This window comes from Heterodontus francisci, chromosome 13, assembly GCF_036365525.1.
Source record: "Heterodontus francisci isolate sHetFra1 chromosome 13, sHetFra1.hap1, whole genome shotgun sequence".
In the NCBI taxonomy this organism is placed as follows: domain Eukaryota; kingdom Metazoa; phylum Chordata; class Chondrichthyes; order Heterodontiformes; family Heterodontidae; genus Heterodontus; species Heterodontus francisci.
Genome location: NC_090383.1, coordinates 384942 through 408651, shown reverse-complemented (window position 1 = coordinate 408651; position 23710 = coordinate 384942). Strand labels below are relative to the sequence as shown.

The window sequence follows — 23710 nt, the reverse complement described above, 5'->3', positions numbered from 1 at the left end:
GTACAGGGCAGACAAGTTGCACATGAACATAGCCGGGACCAATATCCTTGCGAGGCAATTTGCTAGTGCTGTTGGGGAAGGTATAAACTAATTTGGCAGGGGTGTGGGAAACAGGAGGTAATAATAGCGAGCAAAACCAAGGTGCACAGAGAATTGGGAGAAACAGATAGCCCTAGAGTAGGAAACAGTAAGGTATTTGGTGGGGTCAGCGTAAGAGGGAATGAAATAAGTCTAAATTAGCTTTACTGTGTATGTATGTGAATGCACGGAGTGTGGTAAATAAGGTTGGTGAGCTGCAGGCACAGATAGCCTTGCGGGAATATGATGTCATGGTGATAATGGAGACTTGGCTCAAAAAAGGACAGAACTGGGTCCTACATATTCCTGGATACGAAGTGTTCAGGGAAGGGAAGTGTGGTGAATAAGTTTGATGAGCTACAAGCAACTAGCAGTATGGGAATGTGGCTTCAAATGTTGAAGACTGGGTGCTTAATATACAAGGATATAAAGTGTTCAAGAAAGATAGAAAAGGTAAAAAAGGAGGTGGGGTGCCAGTACTGATTAGGGAAGACATTGTAGTGTTGGAAAGAGGGGATGTCCTTGAGGGGGCAAGGACAGAATCCATTGGATTAGAGTTGAAAGTGTATTATCACACTACTAGGGGTATTCTATACGGCTCCAAATAGTGGGAGTGGGATAGAGGAGCAAATCAGCAGGGAAATCAGAAATTTTTATATATATATATATGAATGACTTGGATCTTGCAGTACAGAGTAGAATCTCAAAATTTGCCAATTACACCAAACTTGGAGGTGCGGCAAGCAGTGAGCATGATATGAACTGCCTGCAACAGGACATAGGCTAGCAGCGTGGGCAGACAGATGGCAGATGAAATTTAATACTGACAAGTTTGAGGTGATGTATTTTGGCAGAAGGAATAGGGAAAGGTAATAATGGCACAGTTCAAAAGAGTGTGTAGGAACAGAGGGATCTGGGGGTGCAAGTGCATAGATCTTTGAAGGTGACAGGACATATTGAGAGAGTGGTTAGTAAAGCATATGGGATCTTGGGCTTCATAAATAAAGGCATCGAGTACAAAGCCAGGGAATTGTGCTGAACCTTCATAAAGCTCTGGTTAGGTCCCAACTGGAGTATTGTGCCCAGTTCTGGTCACCACACTTCAGGAAGAATGTGAGGGTCCTTGAGAGGATGCAGAGGAGATTTACCAGAATTGTTCCAGGGATGGAGGATTTTAGTTACAAGGTTAGGTTACGCACAAAGGAGATTGATGGGAGATTTAGTAGAAGTGCACAAGATTATGACAGGCTGAGAAAAGTTAGACAAGGAAAACTATTCCCATTAACAAATGGTACAAGGTCTAGGGGACATAGATTGAAAGTTTTGGGCAAGGGATGCAGGGGGAATATGAGAGAGAACTTTTTTACGCAGCGGGTGGTAATGACCTGGAACGCGCTGCCCACATGGGCGATGGAAGCTGAGACAATCAATGACTTCAGTAGAAAGTTGGATGGCCACTTGAAGAAAATAGAGTTGCAGGTATACGGGGATTGAGCGGGGGAGTGGAACTGACTGGATAGCTCCGTGGAGAGCCAGCACGGACGCAATAGGCTGAATGGCCTCCTTCTGTGCCATAAATGAAACTATGACTTTATGTGCAAAATTTATAGAATGATGATATTGAAGGGCTTTAATTACCCAAATATCGATTAGGATAATGTTAAGAGTAAAGGGAAAAGAGGGGGAGGAATTTATGAAATGTGTTCAGGAGAACTTCCTTGATTAGTATGTTCTCAGCCCAACTAGAAAGGAGGCATTACTGGATCTGATGCTGGGAAATGTGGTGGGCCAAGTGTCTGTGGGGGAACACTCGGGTAAGAATGATCATTGTATCATAAGGTTTAGACTCATAATGCAGAAAAGCAAGGAACGATATAAGGTAGAACGGCTAGATTGGAAGAGAATTTCAAAGCAATGAGAAAGGATCTAGCCAGGGTAAAATGGAACCAAGGACTGACAGGAAAAACTGTAATGGAACAATGGGTTATCTTTGAGGAAGAGATGCTTCAGGTACAGGCTAGGTACATTTCAACAAGGGCAAAAGGTAGGGGAACCAAAAACAGGGTTCCTTGGATGACGAAGGACAATACGATGAAACAAAAAAAGAGGGTGTATGATGCATGTCAAATGAATTCTTCAAGTGAGAACCAGGGCAAATACAATAAGTTGAGAGGGGAAGTGAAGAGGAAAATAAGACTGGCAAAGAGAGAATATGATAATAGAATGGCAGTTTACATAAAAGGGAATCCAAAAATGTTATACTGGCATGTCAATAGTAAGCGGGTAGTAAGAGGTGGGGTGGTGGTCTGTTAGGGGCATAGAGGGTGATATATGCTTAGAGGCGCAGGAAAAGGCTAGAATACTTAATGAGTACTTTGTATCGGTGGTTACTAAGGAAGAGAATGCTGACAAAATATAGTTAGAGGTAATGAATGGGGTGAAAATTGATAGGCAGGATATCCTGGAAAGGCTGGCTATGCTTAGAGTGCATAAGTCACCTGGTCCAGATGGCTTACATCCCAGGGTGTTAAAGGAAATGGGGGTGGAGATAGCGAAAGGAATTGCCATAATCTTGCAATCTACTCTAGATACGGGGGAGGTGCCAGAAGATTGGAAAGTGGCAGATGTGACACCCTTGTTCAAGAAAAGGTGTAAGGATATTCCTAGTAACTACAGCCGGTCAGTTTAACATTAGTGGTGGGTAAGCTTTGAGGAACAATAATCAGGGAAAAGAATTAACAGGCACTCAGAGCTTCGAGTTAGTTAAGGAGAGCTAGCACGATATGTAAATGGAAGATCATGTTTGAATAGTCTACATGAATTTTTTGATGAAGGAACAGAGAAGGTTGATGAAGGGATGTTGTCTTTATGGGTTTGAAGAAAGTATTTCATGAAGTACCACATAAAAGACTGGCTAAAAAAAATTGAAGGTCATGGAATAGGAGGGTCAATATCAGTTTGGATTTTAAAAAATTGGCTTAAGGACATAAAACAGCGTGGTAAATAGTTGTTTTTCAGACTGGAGGATGGTAGACAGTGGTGTTCCCCAGGGCTTTGTTTGATATACTTAAATAACTTGGATATTGGAATAAATACAGTGTAAAATTTCAAAATTTGCAGATGATACCAAACTTGGAGGTGTGGCTAACAGTAAGGATGATACCAGTTGACTGCAACAGGACATAAATAGGCTAGGAGAATGGGCAGATGGAATTTAATATTGAGAATTGTGAAGTGATGCATTTTGGCAGAAGGGATAGGGGCTTAATGGCACATTTCTAAAGCATGTTTAGGGCCAGAGGGACCAGGGGTTTCATGTGCATGGATCTTTCAAGGTGGCTGGACATATTGAGCGAGTAATTAGCAAACCATATGGGACCTTGAGGTTAATAAATAGAGTACAAAAGCAGGCAAGTTATGTTGAACCTTTATAAAGCTCTGGTTAGGCCACAACTAGAGTATTGCATCCAGTTCTGGTCACCACACTTCAGGAAGGACGTGAGGGTCCTTGGGAGGGTGCAGATGTGATTTGCCAGAATGGTTCCAGGGATGACAGAATTTAGCTACAAGATTAGGTTGCTCAACTTCGAGCGAAGGAGGTTGAGGGGAGATCTGATAGAGATGCCGAAGATTATGAATGGTTTAGATAAGGTAGACAAAGCAAAGCTGATCCCATTAGCTGATGGTTCAAGGACTAGGATACACAGATTTAAGGTTTGGGCAAGAGGTGCAAGGGGGATGTGCGGAAGAACTTTTTACGCAGTGAGTGGTAATGACCCGGAACTCACGGCCTATGAGTATGGTGGAAGCGCAGACGATCAATGATTTCAAAAGGAAATTGGACGTGCACTTGAGGGAAATGAACTTTCAGGGCTACGGGCTAGAGTGAGGGAATGGGACTGTCTAAATCGCTCTACAGAGTGCTGGCATGAACTTGATGCTATGCCAGTGATACTGTGAGGCTTTATCATTTTGCTGTTTAGTTGTAGTGGTGACATTGGTAAATTACACCACTTCCATAATCTGCCATGGAGACAATAGTGTTGACATTTTGCAGAACAGAATGTGGTTTGGTATTTGGAGAAACGCCTGAAGCTATCTTTCCTATAACAATAATTGGAAAGTATTTTTAGACAAATTATCATGCATTTATTGAGTGAATTGTACAGTACACAATGTCTTTAAAAAATCTGGCTCAGTAATAAAGTATTTTGTGTTCTGTAGTCACAAATCGTTTTACTACATGACGTCCACAATTTTTCTAATTATCAAGCAGCGTGATTTTGTTTACTTCAGTTATTTGAAATTTGTAGAAAGGAACCTGAAAGATAATATGAGTAAAAATAAACTGAAAATGCTGGAAATCCAAAATAAAAACAAAGGGCTAGAAATACAAAGAACAGGAAGATAACTTGGTTAAAAGCTGACCATAATTTATTACTTGCAGTTTCTTTGCATATCAAATGGTCTATTAAAACTCTAGAAGAAAGGTACAGATATTTATAAAGGCAAGTATAGATATCAGTGCACTTCAGATGTGAATTTCTTACTTAACTTAAATATTTCCCCCTTCTACTGTGTAGTCTTTAGTGCTATGTGGAAGTATTTCAAAGATCTTTCCAAGGCAGTGAATCAAAATTTTCGGTAACCACGTTGAATTTCCGAACAGCTCAAAAATTGGAGGGTTTAAGGTTTCCATCAGAATTTCTTTACTACTTAGATAACTCTGGGTACAATTTGTAACAGCCACCATTCTCTTCTCTCCACGCCCGCCCCGCCCCCCCCCCCCCCCCCCCCCCCCCCACCACCCCTATTCCTTGAAAGTATAAGCAAATCCTCTGAGGTGCACATTTCTGAAAATGATCCATGCAGTTCAAAATGAGTTGGAATTATGTACTTTGCACAACTTGAGCCAATAGACTATTCAGAAATGCTGGGATGAGTCACAGAATTCAGAAGGTACACAGCTACTTGATTAGATTTGTAAGTTTTGAATATTTCTGCCAAAACACACACAACATTTTTGAGGTTGCGATCTGTCCTTCCTCAATGAATTTTGCAAAAATCCACCCGCTTCTTCCAACTGTTTAATTTTTCTTTTACCATTTCAGAATGTCTCATCTCAGGCTCTAAGCACAGTTGATCTCCTGTCCTTCATATTTCTATGAAAAGACATGGTTTAGATTACTTCTTTACAGACAAGTTCAGAAAGAAAAATCTCTTCCTTCAGGTACAGGTGATGCCTGTCTTTTCACTTCAGACTTGGGTTGAAGTCCAGCCCAATGTGATGGGATGAAAGTCTGTTCTGTCAGTTGTGAGGGTTGGTCTGAGTGAAATGAGTTCGGCATGCACACTACAGTTTTAAGCGGGCATGTGCCCTTAACATAAAGCTGCCTCCTAATTTAGCCCGGTCTTGCCAGTTTTTGGTAAGCTAAGTTAGCTGATGTCGGAAAAGGAAGTATGTTGCGATGGAAAAGGGTAAAGAGAACTTACGCTCTTCCCTTCCTTCCCTGACTTCTCTGTCTCCATTTCTGTGGATAGGTATCAACCAATGTTCACTATAAGCCCACTGACTCCCACAGCTACCTTGTCGCCACTTCCTCACACCCTGTTTCCTGTAAGTACTCTATTCCATTCTCCTAGTTTCATGCCTCGGTCGCATCTGTTCAGATGATGCAACCTTCCATACTAGTGCTTCCGAAATGTCTTCCTTTATCGTCAACCGAGGATTTCCTCCCCCCACCCGTGGTTGACAGGGCCCTGCACTGTGTCCATTCCATTTCATGCACTTCTGCTGTCACCCCTTCCCCTCATTCCCAGAACAAGAATACATTTGCCCTTGTTCTCGCCTTTCACCCCACCAGCTTCTCTATTCAACGGACCATCCTCCACCATTTCTGCCACCTCCAGTGTGATGCTGCCACCAAATGCATCTTCCCCTCCCCTCCTCTTTCAGCATTCCAAAGAGATTGTTCCCTCAGCAGCCCCTGCCTTTCTGACAGCACCTTTCTATGCAAGTGGAGGAGCTGCATAACCTGCCCTTTTACCTCCTCTCTTACCGTCCAAGGCCCCAAACATTCCTTCCAAATGAAACAGCAGTTTAATTCTTTCAGTTTAGTATACTGTATTCGTTACTCACGATGTGGTCTCCTGTACACTGGGGAGACCAAACAAACTGGGTGACTGCTTTGCGAAATACCTCCATTCAGTCCACAAGCATGACCCTGAGCTTCCTTTCGCCTATCATTTTAATTCTGCACCTTGTTCCATTCTGACCTTTCTGTCCTTGGCCTGCTGCAGTGTTTCAGTGCAAGCTCAAAGAACACCTCATCTTTCCATTGGGCACTTTACAGCCTTCTGGACTCGACATTGAGTTCAACAATTTTAGCTCATGAACTAGGGTAGGCAGTGGCATAGTGGTATTTATCACTGGACTAGTAACCCAGAGACCCAGGGTATTTCTCTAGGGACATGGGTTCGAATCCCACCACGGCAGAAGGTGGAATTTGAATTTAATTAATAAAAAATCTGGAATTAAAAGCTAGTCTAATGATGGCCATGAAACCATTGCTGATTGTTGTAAAAACCCATCTGGTTCACTAATGCCCTTTAGGGAAGGAAATCTGCTGCCCTTACCTGGTCTGGCCTACATGTGACTCCAGACCCACAGCAATGTGGTTAACTCTTACATACCCTCTGAAATGGCCTAGCAAGCCACTCAGTTGTACCTAACTGCTACAAAGTCAATAAAAAGGAATGAAACCGGACGGGCCACCCGGCATCGACCTAGGTACCGGAAACGACAACGGCAAACCCAGCCCTGTTGACCCTGCAAAGTCCTCCTTACTAACATCTGGGGGCTTGTGCCAAAGTTGGGAGAGCTGTCCCACAGACTAGTCAAGCAACAGCCTGACATAGTCATAATCACGGAATCATACCTTACAGACAATGTCTCAGACACTGCCATCACCATCCCCGGGTATGTCTGTCCCACCGGCAGGACAGACCCACCAGAGGTGGTGGCACAGTGGTATACAGTAGGGAGGGAGTTGCCTTGGGAGTCCTCAACATTGTCTCTGGACCCCATGAAGTCTCATGGCATCGGGTCAAACATGGGCAAGGTAACCTCCTACTGATTACCACCGACCGCCCTCCCTCAGCTGATGACTCAGTACTCCTCCATGTTGAACACCACTTGGAGGAAGCACTGAGGGTGGCAAGGGCACAGAATGTACTCTGGGTGGGAGACTTCAATGTTCATCACCAAGAGTGGCTCGGTAGCACCACTACTGACCGAGCTGGCCGAGTCCTAAAGGACATAGCTGCTAGACTGGGTCTGCAGCAGGTGGTGAGGCAGCCAACACGAGGGAAAAACATACTTGATCTCGTCCTCACCAATCTGCCTGCTGCAGATGCTTCTGTCCATGACAGTATTCGTAGGAGTGACCACCGCACAGTCCTTGCGGAGACGAAGTCCCGACTTCACATTGACGATACCGTCCATCATGTTGTGTGGCACTACCACCGTGCTAAATGGGATAGATTTCGAACAGATCTAGCAATGCAAAACTGGGCATCCATGAGGCGCTGTGGGGCAGCAGCAGAATTGTACTCAACCACAATCTGTAACCTCATGGCCCGGCATATCCCCCACTCTAGCATTACCATCAAGCCAGGAGAACAACCCTGGTTCAATGAAGAGTGCAGGAGGGCATGCCAGGAGCAGCACCAGGCGTACCTCAAAATGAGGTGTCAACCTGGTGAAGCTATAACACAGGACCAACTGCGTGCCAAACTGCGTAAGCAGCATGCGACAGACAGAGTTAAGCGATCCCATAACCAACGGCTCAGATCGAAGCTCTGCAGTCCTGCCACATCCAGCCGTGAATGGTGGGGGACAATTAAACAACTAACTGGAGGAGGTGGCTCCACAAATATCCCCATCGTCAATGATGGGGGAGCCCAGCACATCAATGCGAAAGATAAGGCAGAAGCATTTACAACAATCTTCAGCCAGAAGTGCCGAGTTGATGATCCATCTCTGCCTCCTCCTGAAGTCCCCAGCATCACAGATGTCAGACTTCAGCCAATTCAATTCACTCCACGTGATAGCAAGAAACGACAGAAGGCACTGGATACTGCAAGAGCTATGGGCCCTGACAATATTCCGGCAATAGTACTGAAGACCTGTGCTCCAGAACTTGCTGTGCCCCTAGCCAAGCTGTTCCAGTACAGCAACAACACTAACATCTACTCTGCAATGTGGAAAATTGCCCATGTATGTCCTGTACACAAAAAGCAGGACAAGTCCAACCCAGCCAATTACTGCCCCATCAGCCTACTCTCAATCATCAGTAAAGTGATGGAAGGTGTCATCAACAGTGCCATCAAGCGGCACTTGCTTAGCAATATCCTGCTCAGTGACGCTCAGTTTGGGTTCTGCCAGGGCCACTCAGCTCCTGACCTCATTACAGCCTTGGTTCAAACCATGGACAAAAGAGCTGAACTCGAGGTGAAGTGAGAGTGACACCCCTTGACATCAAGGCAGCATTTGACCGAATATGGCATCAAGGAGCCCGAGCAAAACTGAGGTCAATGGGAATCGGGGAAAACCCTCCGCTGGCTGGAGTCATACTTAGCGCAAAGGAAGATGGTTGTGGTTGTTGGAGGTCAATCATCTGAGCTCCAGGACATCACTGCAGGAGTTCCTCAGGGTAGTGTCCTCGGCCCAACCATCTTCAGCTGCTTCATGATTGAAGGTAGGTCATTGATCAGATCAGAAGTGGGGATGTTCGCTGATGATTGCACAATGTTCAGCACCATTCGTGACTCCTCAGATGCTGAAGTAGTCCGTGTAGAAATGCAGCAAGACCTGGACAATATCCAGGCTTGGGCTGATAAGTGGCAAGTAACATTCGCCCCACACAAGTGCCAGGCAATGACCATCTCCAACAAGAGAGAATCTAACCATCTCCCCTTGACATTCAATAGCATTACCATCGCTGAATCCCCCACTATCAACATCCTAGGGGCCACCATTGACCAGAAATTGAACTGGAATAGCCATATAAATACCGTGGCGACAAGAGCAGGTCAGAGGCTAGGAATCCTGAGACGAGTAACTCACCACCTGACTCCCCAAAGCCTGTCTACCATCTACAAGGCACAAGTCAGGAGTGTGATGGAATACTCTGCACTTGGCTGGATGGGTGCAGTTCCAACAACACTCAAGAGGCTCAACACCATCCAGGACAAAGCAGCCCGCTTGATTGGCACCCCATCTACAAACAATCACTCCCTCCACCATCGATGCACAGTGGCAGCAGTGTGTACCATCTACAAGGTGCACTGCAGCAATGCACCAAGGCTCCTTAGACAGCACCTTCCAAACCCGCAACCTCTACCAACTAGAAGGACAAGGGCAGCAAATGCATGGGAACACCACCACCTGCAAGTTCCCCTCCAAGTCACACACCATCCTGACTTGGAACTATATCGCCGTTCCTTCACTGTCGCTGGGTCAAAATCCTGGAACTCCCTTCCTAACAGCACTGTGGGTGTACCTACCCCAAATGGACTGCAGCGGTTCAAGAAGGCAGCTCACCACCACCTTCTCGAGGGCAATTAGGGATGGGCAATAAATGCTGGCCTGGCCAGGGACGCCCACATCCCATGAATGAATAAAAAAAAATCTCTGCCCCCATTTTGTGCCTTTTTTGCCTATTTTGTTTTTTTTCTTTTGTTTCTTCATCTCTTTATTTTGTGTTCGAATGTCTGTTATCCTGCCATTCGCACCTCATCTGAACACATTTTTGCTTCTTTACTTGCCCTGTTATCACTCCCTCTGGCTTTGTACCACAAAACCTTTTGTCATTTAATCTGAAATAAAAACAGAAAGTGCTGGTAATAGTCAGCAGGTCTGACAGCATCTGTGGACAGAGAAGCAGAGTTAATGTTTCAGATCTATGACCTTTCTTAACTATGCTTCTCTCTCCACAGATGCTGCCAGACCTGCTGAGTATTTCCAGCACTTTATTTTTATTTCAGATTTCCAGCATCTGCAGTATTTTGCTTTTATTATGTTGTTTAATCTGTCCTGCCGTCCACCCTATCAGAAGTATTTCCCTTTCGTTGTTCATCCCACACTCCACCCGCACCCCCCCCCCCCCCACTTCACTTGCTCAAAACCTATTATATTTCTAACTTTTCCTGGTCCTGAAGAATGGTCACAGACCTGTAACGTCAACTCTGTTTCTCTCTCCACAGATACTGCCAGACCTGCTGAGTGTTTCCAGCCATTTCTGTTTTATTTCGTATTTCCAGCATTCACAGTGTTTTGCTTTTATGTTAAGGTCTAAAGAGGAGGTATGCCTGGAGAATCTGAATCTTGACTCTTGACTTTGCTTTCCTCAGGATATCCAGGCTGAGATTGATGCTCACAATGACATCTTTAAGAGTATTGATAGCAACAGACACAAGATGGTGAAGGTTTTGGGAAATTCAGAGGAGGCTGCCTTGCTCCAGCATCGACTTGATGATATGAATCAGAGATGGAGTGATCTGAAGACAAAATCCGTCAGTATCAGGTCAGTAGAGAACAGCAGGGTGTTTTCGTGATTGCTTTTCACTGAGATACCTAGACAAAGAACCTAGGACCATAATACTAAAGCCTGGCTCGGGGTATAAAATTAAAACCCGACCATAGCCAACCCGAGCCCGCGCCCTTTAATTTTTTTTCATGCCCGACCCGACATGATGCTCCTTCATCTGTTCCAGCAGCAGGCTATTCCTGCAGTTGGAGTTGTGGGAATCATGGGTAAGCTTGATCCCGTGACTTACCGGAAGCAGTGTCCAGCCCGACCCGACCCGAGCCCGAATGCTGGACTTGGAATTTCGACCCAACCCGACCCAAATCCGACACATGTAGTCGGGTCTAGTCAGGTTCGGGTATGGCAGCCAGGCTTTACATAGTGCAGAACACTAATGTCAAAATTAATAAACAAGGTAAAATAAAACAGTCGGTCATGATTAGGTGATAGCAAGCTTCAGCTTTAAAAGTCTCAAGATTTTATGTGGAAGCCAAAATATGGGAATTGGGGAAGTTAAGGAATTCCAATTTTGAGGTCTTTGGAAGGAATGACTTAGAGTAGAATGAGTTGTAGTTAACAATACATAACGTTTACAGATATATCACTGGCAAATCGGTATTTGCAGTGAGTCCTGATTTCAACACAATGGGGATGTCGGGAGGAGGAAAAACATGTAGAGCATCATACTTGAAGCTTCAAAGTAATAAAGGATATTTGACTGTAGTAGGATTGATAAGTAAAGATGAGAAAAGTTGATAGGGTGGGGAGAGAGTTTTATTTTATACATTCATGGGATGTGGTCACACTGGCAATTTTCCCTTGAGAAGACGGTGGTGAGCCATCTTCTTGAACCACTAGAGTCCATGTGGTGTAGGTATACCCACAGTGCTGTTCGGGAGGGAGTTCCAGAATTTTTACCCAGTGACAGTGAAGGAACGACAATATATTTCCAAGTCAGGATGGTCTGTGACATTGGAGGAGAACTTGCAACTAATGGAGCTGCCATATGCCTGACACCCTTGTTCATTTAGGTGGTAGAGTCAGCAGGTTTGGAAGGCGCTGTTGAAAGAGTTGCTGGTGAGTTGCTGCAGTGCATCTTGTAGATGGTACACACCACTGCCATTTTGCGCGGATGAAGGAGGGAGTAACATTTAAGGTGGTGGATGGGGTGCCAACAGGTGGGTACAAGGACACCAGAAATTGGAGCAGAAGTAGACCATATGTCCCATCGAGCCTGCTCCGCCGTTCAAAATGATCATGGCTGATCTTGGGCTTCAACTCCACTTTCCTGCCCACTCCCCATATCCCTTGATTCCCAGGGGAAACAACATCTCAGTATCTACCCTGTCAAGCTCCTTCATAATCTTGAATGTTTCAATGAGATTACCTCTCATTCTTCTAAACCTCATAGAATATAGGCCCAATTTATTCAGCCTGTCATCATAGGACAACACTCTCATCCCAGGGACCAATCTTCGCTGTACTGCCTTCAATGCAAGTATATCCTTAAATATGGACACCAAAATTGCACACAATATTCAAGGTGTATTCTCACCAAAACCCTATACAGTTGTAGCAACACTTGGTTATTCTTGAACTCCAATCCCCTTGCAATAAAAGCCAACATGCCATTTGCCTTCCTAATTGCTTGCTGTACCTGTATGCTAACTTATATAATAATGAAGGGTCACTGACCTGAAACGTTAACTTTGCTTCTCTCTCCACAGATACTGCCAGAGCTACTGAGTATTTCCAGCATTTCTTGTTTTTATTTCAGATTTCCAGCATCTGCAGTATTTTGCTTTTATTTATGTTAACTTTTTATGTTCCTTGGACGAGTACACCCAAGTCTCTGAACATCAACATTTACAAGTTCACGCCTTTTAAAAAAGTATTCTGCTTTTCTATTCTTACAACCAAAGTGAATAACCTCTCACTTACCCACATTATACTCCATCTGCCACCTTGTTGCCTACTCACTTAACCTGTCTTTATCTCCTTGCAGCTTCTTTGTGTCCTGCTCACAGCTTGCACTCCCACCTAGCTTTGTATCATCAACAAACTTAAATACATTACTCTTTGCCTCTTCATCGAAGTCATTAATATAGATTGTAAATAGCTGAGGCCCCAGAACAGATGCTTACGGCACTCCATTTGTCACAGCCTGCGAACTTGAAAATGCTCCATTGTTCCCTACTTTCTGCTTCCTGTCCTCTATCTGTGCTAATACATCATCCCCCATCTCAATGAGACCTTGTCTTGTGTATTAACCTTTTGTGTGGTACCTTATCGAATGCCTTTTTGAAATCCAAGCATACTACATTTACTGCATCCCGTTTATCTACCCTACTAGTTGCATCCTCAAAAAACTCTCATAAATTTGTGGAACAGGATTTCCCTTTCGTAAAACCATGTTGACTTGTTCGAATCATACTATGCTTTTATAAGTGCATTGTTAAGACTTCCTTAATAATAGATCCAGCACTTTCCCAACAACTGATGTCAGGCTAACTGGCTTATAGTTCCATGTTTTCTCTCTCCCTCCTTTCTCGAATAATAGTATTATATTTTGCTAATTTCCAAACTGCTGGGACTGTTCCCGGAATCTAGGGAATTTTGGAAAATCATAGCGCATCCACTATCTCTGCAGCTATCTCTTTTAGAACCCTGGGATGTAGGCCATCAGGTCCTGGGGATTTGTTGGATTTTAGTCCCCTGAGTTTCTCCAGTACTTTTTCTAGCTGATAATGACTTTAATTTCCTCACTCTTATTAGCCTGTAAGTTACCCTCTGTTTCTGGTATGTAACTTGTCGGTTTTCTACTGTGAAGACCAGGAGAAAATATTTGTTCATTGTCTCTACCATTTCCTCATTCCCCAAGATAATTTCCCCTGTCTCTTTTTCTAAGGGACCAACGTTTACTTTAACTGCTCTCTTTTTATATAGCAGGAAAAGCTCTTACAATCTGTTTTTAGATCCCCGGCTAGTTTACTCACTTTCAAAAATAGAACTTTTAAAAAGAGAAAATTGAATTCCCCGTTATTACTGACAGAATTACCACACAAGATTTCGCGTTTTAAACAAAAAACTGTAATGTACAAGAGTTAAACAAAGCAAAATACTGCTAACATAACACTATAATTTGGAAACATGTATACTTAAACTTAAAATCTTAGCAGAACACGAAGACATATACTTTACTCTCTAAATCTCAACAAAACACTCCTGTTTGACTGTTACTTCCTCCCCAAGAGTTCCCCTATATGTTACAGGATCTTGGTGGTTTGTTTACTTCTCTTGGGCTCAGTCCAAAGTATACCATAGCTCTTAGGAATTCACTTCAATTCCTTAAGTTTCTCAGCTATCTTCCAAAGTATAAGATTTCCTGGGGATTCTCCCTCTAGCCTCTGGCTAGACGAATTTTCCAGTTCTCTTCCAACAGCTCCTGAATCTGGACTTCCCAACTTGAGCATGGGCCTGCCTCAAAACAGAAAAACCCTGGTTCCTGATGGCTTCTTTGCTCCCAAGTCCAGCTGCTCCCAAAGCCAACTGACTGTGTCAGCAAGCACAGAAATAATAAAAAACATGACTAAAGGCATCACCTTGCATTATCCAACTCCATAGTCATGTGGTACAAATGGGGATGTCCCAGATAATGATTTAAAATAATTACCTCCATCTCCCAAAACATATCTTTGATTTCTGATAACCACATGAATAATTGATAGTGCTAATAATGACAAAGCAATGCCTTCCAGACTTTCTGGTTCCAATTCCCCAACCAAATGAGACCACCTGTTGTTTTATGGCAATCACCTCTCTAACTCTGCCTCCGTAAACACTCATGAAGAGCTCTTTGAACTTTAAATCTTGGATGATCTGCAACCTTTTGAAATTCTTGCAGCAACACTTTTAATTCCCCAAAACTAAACCCCTCTAAAATATTAATACAAATCATGAATTCGGTGATCATAACACTATTGGGCGGCACAGTGGCGCAGTGGTTAGCACTGCAGCCTCACAGCTCCAGCGACTCGGGTTCGGTTCTGAGTACTGCCTGTGTGGCGTTTGCAAGGTCTCCCCGTGACTGCGTGGGTTTCCGCCAAGTGTTCGGTTTCCTCCCACAGCCAAAGACTTGCAGGTTGATAGGTAAATTGGCCATTGTAAATTGCCTCTAGTGTAGGTAAGTGGTAGGAGAATGGTGGGGATGTGGTAGGGAATATGGGATTAATGTAGGATTAGTATAAATGAGTGGTTGTTGGTCGGCACAGACTCGGTGGGCCAAAGGGCCTGTTTCAGTGCTGTGACTCTCTGACTATTTGCGAGTGAATCTTTTACAATGACATTACTAATTAACGCTGCTAATTGCACAATACTAGATCTAAAATAGCTTTATCCATAGTTGGTTCCACAACATATTGCTCCAGGAAACTGTCACCAAAGCATTCTAAAAACCCATCTTCCAGACTACCTTTGCCAATTTGATTGGTCTAGTCTATATGAAGATTAAAGTCCACCACGATTTTTTAAAAATTATTCATTCATGGGATGTGGCCAGGCCAGCATTTATTGCCCATTCCTAATTGCCCTTGAGAAGGTGGTGGTGAGCTGCCTTCTTGAACCGCTGCAGTCCATATGGGGTTGGTACACCCACAGTGCTGTTAAGAAGGGAGTTCCAGGATTTTGACCCATCGACAGTGATGGAACGGTGATATAGTTCCAAGTCAGTATGGTGTTTGACTTGGAGAGGAACTTGCAGGTGGTGGTGTTCCCATGCATTTGCTGCTCTTGTCCTTCTAGTTGGTAGAGGTTGCGGGTTTGGAAGGTGCTGTCTAAGGAGCCTTGGTGCGTTGCTGCAGTGCATCTTGTGGATGGTACACACTGCTGCCACTGTGCGTCGGTGGTGCAGGGAGTGAATGTTTGTGAATGGGGTGCCAATCAAGTGGGCTGCTTTGTCCTGGATGGTGTTGAGTTTCTTGAGTGTTGTTGGAGCTGCACCCATCCAGGCAAGAGGAGAATATTCCATCACACTCCTGACTTGTGCCTTGTAGATGATGGACAGGCTTTGGGGAGTCAGGAGGTGGGTTACTCACTGCAGGATTCCTAGTCTCTGACCTGCTCCTGTAGCCACGGTATTTATATGGCTACTTCAGTTTCTAGTCAATGGTAGCCCCTTGGCTGTTGATAGTGGGGGATTCAGCGATGGTAATGCTATTGAATGTCAAGGGGAGATGGTTAGATTCTCTCTTGTTGGAGATGGTCATTGCCTGGCACTTGTGTGGTGTGAATGTTACTTGCCACTTATCAGCCCAAGCCTGAATATTGTCCAAGTCTTGCTGCATTTCTACACGGACTGCTTCAGTATCTGAGGTGTTACAAATGATGTTGAACATTGTGCAATCATCAGCGAACATCCCCACTTCTGACCTTATGATTGAAGGTAGGTCATTGATGAAGCAGCTGAAGATGGTTGGGCCTAGGATACTACCCTGAGGAACTCCTGCAGTGATGTCTTGGAGCTCAGATGATTGACCTCCAACAAACACAACCATCTTACTTTGCACCAGGTATGTCTCCAACCAGTGGAGAGTTTTCCCCCTCATTCCCATTGACCTCAGTTTTGCTAGGGCTCCTTGATGCCATACTCGGTCAAATGCTGCCTTGATGTCAGGGGCAGTCATTCTCACCTCACCTCTTGAGTTCAGCTCTTTTGTCCATGTTTGAACCAAGGCTGTAATGAGGTCTGGAGCTGAGTGACCCTGGCAGAACCCAAACTAATTGTCAGTGAGCAGGTTATTGTTAACCTTCCATCACTTTACTGATGATTGAGAGTAGGCTGATGGGGTGGTAATTGACCGGGTTGGACTTGTCCTGCTTTTTGTGTAGAGGACATACCTGGGCAATGTTCCATATTGCAGGGTAGATGCTAGTGTTGTAGCTGTACTGGAACAGCTTGGCTAGGGGCACGGCAAGTTCTGGAGCACAGGTCTTCAGTACTATTGCTGGAATATTGTCAGTGCCCATCGCCTTTGCAGTATCCAGTGCCATCAGCCATTTCTTGATATCACGCGGAGTGAATCGAATTGGCTAAAGTCTTACATCTGTGATGCTGGGGACTTCAGGAGGAGGCAGAGATGGATCATCAACTCGGCACTTCTGGCTGAAGATTGTTGCAAATGCTTCAGCCTTGTCTTTTGCACTGATGTGCTGAGCTCCACCATCATTGAGGATGGAGATATTTGTGGAGCCACCTCCTCCAGTTGGTTGTTTAATTGTCCACCACCATTCACGGCTGTATGTGGCAGGACTGCAGAGCTTCGATCTGATCCGTTGGTTATGGGATCGCTTAACTCTGTCGCATGCTGCTTACGCAGTTTGGCACGCAGATAGTCTTGTGTTGTAGCTTCACCAGGTTGACACCTCATCTTGAGGTCTGCCTGGTGTTGCTCCTGGCATGTCCTCCTGCACTCTTCATTGAACCAGGGTTGTTCTCCTGGCTTGATAATGGTAGAGTGGACGGTATGCCGGGCCATGAGGTTACAGATTGTGGTCGAGTACAATTCTGCTATGGCTGATGGCCCACAGCGCCTCATGGATGCCCAGTTTTACGTTGCTAGATCTGTTCGAAATCTATCCCATTTAGCACGGTGGTAGTGCCACACAGAACGATGAAGGGTATCGTCAATGTGAAGTCGGGACTTCGTCTCCACAAGGACTGTGCGGTGGTCACTCCTACCAATACTGTCGTGGACAGATGCATCTGCGGCCGGCAGATTGGTGAGGGCGAGGTCAAGTATGTTTTTCCCTCGTGTTGGTTCCCTCACCACCTGCCGCATACCCAGTCTAGCAGCTATGTCCTTTAAGGCTTGGCCAGCTCGGTCAGTAGAGGTGCTACCGAGCCACTCTTGGTGATGGACATTGAAGTTCCTCACGCAGAGTACGTTCTGTGTCCTTGCCACCCTCAGTGCTTCCTCCAAGTACTGTTCAACATGGAGGACTACTGACTCATCAGCTGAGGGAGGGCGGTAGGTGATAATCAGCAGGAAGTTTCCTTGTCCATATTTGATCTGATGCCATGAGACTTCATGGGGTCTGGAGTCGATGTTGAGGACTCCCAGGGCAACTCCCTGCCGACTGTATGCCACTGTGCCGCCACCTCTGCTGGGTCTGTCCTGCTGGTGGGACAGGACATACCCAGAGATGGTGATGGCAGTGTCTGGGACGTTGTCTGTCAGGTATGATTCCATGAGTATGACTATGTCAGGCTGTTGCTTGACTAGTCTGTGGGACAGCTCTCCCAACTTTGGCACAAGCCCCAGATGTTAGTAAGGAGGACTTTGCAGGATCGACAGGACTGGGTTTGCCATTGTTGTTTCCAGTGCCTAGGTCGATGCCAGATGGTCCATCCGGTTTCATTTTTTTTTGACTTCGTAGCGGTTAGATACAGCTGAGTGGCTTGCTGGGGCATTTCAGAGGGTATGTAAGAGCCAACCACATTGCTGTGGGTCTGGAGTCACATGTAGGCCAGACCAGGTGAAGACAGCAGATTTCCTTCCCTAAAGGACATTAGTGAACCAGATGGGTTTTTACAACAATCGACAATGGTTTCATGGCCATAATTAGACTAGCTTTTAATTCCAGATTTATGAATTGAATTCAAATTCCACCTTCTGCTGTGGTGGGATTTGAACCCATGTTCCCAGAGCATTACCCTGGGTCTCTGGGTTACTAGTCCAGTGACAATACCACTGTGCCACCACCTCCCCCTTTGTTACAAGCTCCAATAATTTCTTGTTTAATGCTCTGTCCAATGGTATAACTACTGTTAGGGAGCGTATAAACTACTCCCACCAGCTTTTTCTGACCCATGCTATTCCTAATCTCCACCCATACTGATTCTACTTCCTGATTTTCTGAGCTGGGATCCTTTCTCACTAATATCCTTACATCATCTTTTATTCTCAGGGCTACCCCTCCTCCGTTTCTATTCTGCCTGTCTTTTTGAAATATTGTGTACCATGGGATATTTATTTCCCAACTTTGGTCACCTTGTAACCATGTCTGAGTAATGGCGATTTGATCAAAACCATTTATCTCTCTTTGTGCTACTAGTTCATCTATCTTATTCCGGATTTCAAAAAAAATCTTTCATGGGGTGTAGGCGTCGCTGTCAAGGCGTGCCCATCCCTAATTTCCCTTAAACTGAGTGGCTTGCTAGGCCATTTCAGAGGGCTGTTAAGAGTCAGCCACATTGCTGTGGGTCTGGAGTCACTGGGTAAGGACGGCACCATTGCTGAGACTAATTTACAAATCCAGATTTCTATTAATTAATTGAATTTAAATTCCACCAGTTGCTGTGGTAGGATTTGAACTTGTGTCCCCAGGACATTTGCCCAGGCCTCTGGATTATTAGTCCAGTGACATTACCACTAGGCCATCGTCTCCCCTGATGCTCTGCACATTCAGATAAAGTGACTTCAATTTTATTTTCTTTACTGCTATTCCCTGCATGGACCTTACTGTCTGCACTATTATCATTCTACTCTCTGTCCCTTCCTGTCCTACTCAGCTTGTCTTTACCCACATCAATATACTTTTCTATTTTCTCTACTTTTATCTTTGGATTTCTAAATCTCCCTTCACCTGAACCCTTCTCCCTCTCTGTTAGTTTCAAGCCATTTTTCCCTATTCTGACCGTATTTGCTCGTGCACCCTTACATTTGCTCGCTCTGTCCTTTCGTGTCACACTCTGGTTACCATTCCTGTTTCGCTACTGTGCACTATTGCCTTGTCCTTTCTCTTTAACTTTCCAGATCTCCCCTCGCATGAACCCTCCCCCTCCACTATTTAGTTTAAAGCCCTCTCTAATTACTAATTATACAACTCACCAGGACACTGGACCCAGTGTGGTTCAGGTGAAGACCATCCCAATGGTATAGCTCCCTCTTTGCCTGCCAATGGCCCATCAGTCAAAACCAACTTCTCCCACACCAATCTTTGAGCCATGCATTCAACTCTCATCTTATTTACCCTATGACAATTTGCTCATGGCTCAGGTAGTGATCTAGAGATTATGACCTTTGTTGTCCTGCTTTTTAATTTAGCCCCTTGCCGTTCATACTCCCTCAGCAGAACCTCTTTCTTAGTCCTGCCTATGTCATTGGTACCCACATGCACCACGACGATTGAATCCTTCTCCTCCCACTCCAAGTTCCTCTGCAGCCCTGGCACCAGACAGGCAATGCAATCTTTGGGACTTCTGCTCGGCTGCAGAGAACAGTATCTATCCCTTAACTATATTGTCCTCTACTACATGTTGCCGTGGTCAGTTTACTCATCAATCCTGTAGTCCCTGCTCTTGTCCACACAAGCTGCAAGAACCTCAAACCTGCTGGACAATTGCAGGGGCTGAGGCTCCTCCACTGCTACCTTCTGGATCCCCATACTTGCCTCACTCATAGTCACACCCTCCTCTCCCTGACCATAGACCAGATCTGAAGTACCTAGTCTAAGGAGTGTTTCTGCCTCCTGGAACAAAGGGTCCAGGTACCTTACCCCCTCTCTGATGCATTGCAGTGTCCGAATCTCGGACTCTAGCTCAACAACTCTGAGCTGAAGTTCCTGGAGCTGCAGACACTTACTGCAGATGGGGTTGCCGTGGATCACACTGGTGTCCACCAGCTTCCACATGCGACAGCTGCAACACATCACCTGCCCTGTTATCTTTATTGTGTTTTATTTAACTAATTAGGTTTCAAGTTTAGAAATATCATTCAACTGTTATCTGTAGTTATATTAAGTAGTTTAACTAGTTAAGCTATAAATTTAATGCAATACTTATATCTCCCCAGTGTCGGTTTAAAACTACTGCCCCTGTTTTGAGGGATAAAATTTTAAACTCACCAACCAATCACCTACCTGCTCACCTAATTAATGCCTTTGAACTCTCTCCAGCTACAGGAAGCAGAGAAAAAGGTATAAAAATCAGCACCTCCTTCCCCTTCTGCACCATATTCCCAAGTTAGCACTCGTTCCTCGTCGTTTCCACTCTGTGCTCCCACTCTGTTTAGAATCAGATTTTTGCAGGGTACTTACTCATTAAAACCTCTATTCTACAAAATGCATGCTTTGGTGAAGTCTTTCAGTTTTAAAGTATCAGAAATGGATCACAGTTTGTTTAGACAAAAATGTTGGTAATTTGTGGACAAAGGAGCTAGAGAATGGTTTTTTTCTACCTTGAGAAATAAAGACTGGATTATGTTTTTTTATGGTTTTTATTTGAATGACTGAAGTGAGAAAGAACTTTTCATTGATTAAATTGAGCAATGCTGGCAATGTCTTTTCCTGGTTTGTTGCAGGGCTCATTTGGAGGCCAATGCAGAACGATGGAACAGGTTACTAGTATCATTGGAAGAACTAAGCAAGTGGTTAAATCTCAAAGAGGAGACACTGGCAAAACAGATGCCCATCGGAGGTGATGTTCAGACTCTACTGCAGCAACATGATCACTGTCGGGTAAGTCTACAAGTTGGCTGACAGTACGGTTTCTTCCCCTGCCTCTCCATGCAGTCCTGTCCTCTTTTATCCATCCCTGTCTTGAAGGCGCTGGTTCATGGGGTACAATTCAGGGAAAATGTAGTGTTTCCACTGCCAGATCACCCTTACTGAAATCCCTTTGTGATTGTCTTTTATCCATATTGCTGCACCTCCTTTCCAAACTTCTCTGTCCTTGTTAAAGTTCCTATAGCCTGGAATATTTAGTTCTTAATCATGACAGCATATTGTGACACCACTATTCCTGCCCAGAATGGATATGATTGGGTAATTGTCCTGTTGATCACACCTGGAGGCCTCACTGCTGCAAGTGACTGAAATTGATTTTACACAAGACTGAAGAAGGCAGCTCACTTCCCTGCTATCGTTTAACCTTGCTGTGATACTGTATGCAAATAACTGGTCTATGATTGTCAATGTATCACTATCCTAACTAGCAAATCCCAATGTTAGGGAAATATTCCAGCATTTCTCTACTACACACAATAAGAGGTCTTGTTGTAGCCCTCAGATCATGGGATGATGAGATGCTGCGCAAAAAGCACAAGGCTTGCTTATAGGGGATGCAGTGTGTGTTTGCAGTGGCTGGTGACACTGATCCCAAGAGAACATCTCAAAGCAATCAGTAAAATCTTGTTCTGCACCATAAAAGAGGGGTTAAAAGCGACTCTGTGCTAATGCTGTCAGTGTCACCTGTGGGTCAGCTCAGCCTCTGAGTCAGAGGTTGTGGGTTCAAGACCTACTGCAGGGACACAAGACACAAAATATAGGTTGACACTGCAGTGGAGTACTATCTAATGAGACATTAAAACCAAGGCTCTGCCTACCAACGTATCCTCTAATTTTTTGTTGTTGTGCGTAACCTCTTCATTTAAGTACATGGTACCTTTACATTTTTTGCATGGCTTCACACACAAGGTATCTTAAAGAGCCAAACTTGTGCGTGGCCTGCACTGTAATTTCTGGGTTGATGTGCCACTGAGTACCCTAGAGGAAACATTGCCACCTACCCTCTTAGGTGGATGTTGAGGATCCTGTGCCACTATTTTGAAGAACAGGGCGTTCTCCCTGGTGTTCCAACCAATTTTTTCCCTCACCTAACACCTAAATTATCCCATTGGTAATTATCACATTGCTGCTTGAGGGAGCTTGCTGTGTGCAAATTAGCTGCTGCAAATTTCCTGCATTGCAACAATGACTACGCTTCAAAAGAACGTCATTGGCTTTAGAGTGCTTTGGAATGATCTGAGTTCATGAAAGGAGCTGCATAAATGTAAGTCTTCCTTTTTTACTGCAGCCAAATTGGCTGCAAATCTCTGATTTTCACACAATTTCTCTTTCCATCTAGCTCTGATCCAAATGCCTGCCTGCCTATCGGTAGCCAGAAGCATGTTTTCTCTTGCATTATTCAGCATCATTTCCATTTATTGTGATTGTAGTTAGTTTATTTCCTGAATCACATCTTCAAGTCAAATAATTTCAGTCTGCTCATCTTTATCTTATAATGGTGTGCGACAGGAATTAACTTTGGTTCATTGCTGTGATCATTTTTATAAATGATGCAAACTAGAGTTAGTACTTGACACCAAACTGGGAGCAGTGGGAAATGAGAACTCACAAATTCAAAAAGATTTAGCGGTGCTGCGTTTATGGGCAGAAAAGTGACAGGCTGCAGTTTATTGCAAGTAAATGTACAGCAATGAGGTTTGGCAAAGTTAAGAGGAACATTTGGAAATGTATGAAGAAAATGGAGCAGGAAGGAGATAGTTAGCCCACTATTCCTAAGCTGCAAAGAAAGCAAATGAAATGCTGGGTTACAGGAAATGGTAGAATAGTGGCCATGTTAATAGACTGGCAATCCAGAGGCCTGAGCTAATAGAACCATGGACAAATACAGCACAGAAGGAGGCCAGTCAGCCCATTGTGCCTGCACCAGCCAAATAAACTATCCATCCAAACTAATCCCACCTTCCAGCACCTGGTCCATAGCCCTGCAGATTACAGCACCTCAGGTACATGTCCAGGTACCTTTTAAAAGAATTGAGGGTCTCTGCCTCCACCACCATTCCTGGCAGCGAATTCCAGACACCCACCAACCTCTGGGTGAAAAAGTTTCCCCTCGTGTCCCGTCTAATCCTTCTGCTAATCACCTTAAATCTGTGCCCCCTGGTTACTGACCTCCTCACCAAGGGAAACAGGTCCATCCTGTCCACTCTATCTAGGCCCCTCATAATTTTGTACACCTCAATCAAATCACCCCTCAGTCTCTTCAGTTCCAGGGAAAACAACCTTAGCCTCTCCAATCTTTCCTCATAGCTGCAACTTTCAAGCCCTGGCAACATTCTTGTAAATCTCCTCTGTACTCTGTCCAGAGCAATTATGTCCTTTCTGTAATAAAAACAAGAAATGCTGGAAATACTCAGCAGGTCTGGCAGCATCTGTGGAGAGACCAGAACTGCACGCAATACTCCAGCTGTGGCCTAACCAAT

The 23710-nt window shown here is 44.5% G+C and overlaps 1 protein-coding gene across 9 annotated transcripts in view; it reads left to right on the top strand.

Annotated features, from left to right (window-relative positions):
• LOC137376165 (utrophin-like) overlaps positions 1-23710 on the top strand; it is a 904611-nt gene that overhangs the window by 564149 nt on the left and 316752 nt on the right. For all 9 annotated transcript variants that reach the window (XM_068044198.1, XM_068044197.1, XM_068044199.1 and 6 more), the window contains 2 exons: positions 10492-10664; positions 21026-21182. In XM_068044198.1, the coding sequence (XP_067900299.1) occupies positions 10492-10664; positions 21026-21182 (330 nt within the window). The remainder of the gene's footprint in view (positions 1-10491; positions 10665-21025; positions 21183-23710) is intronic.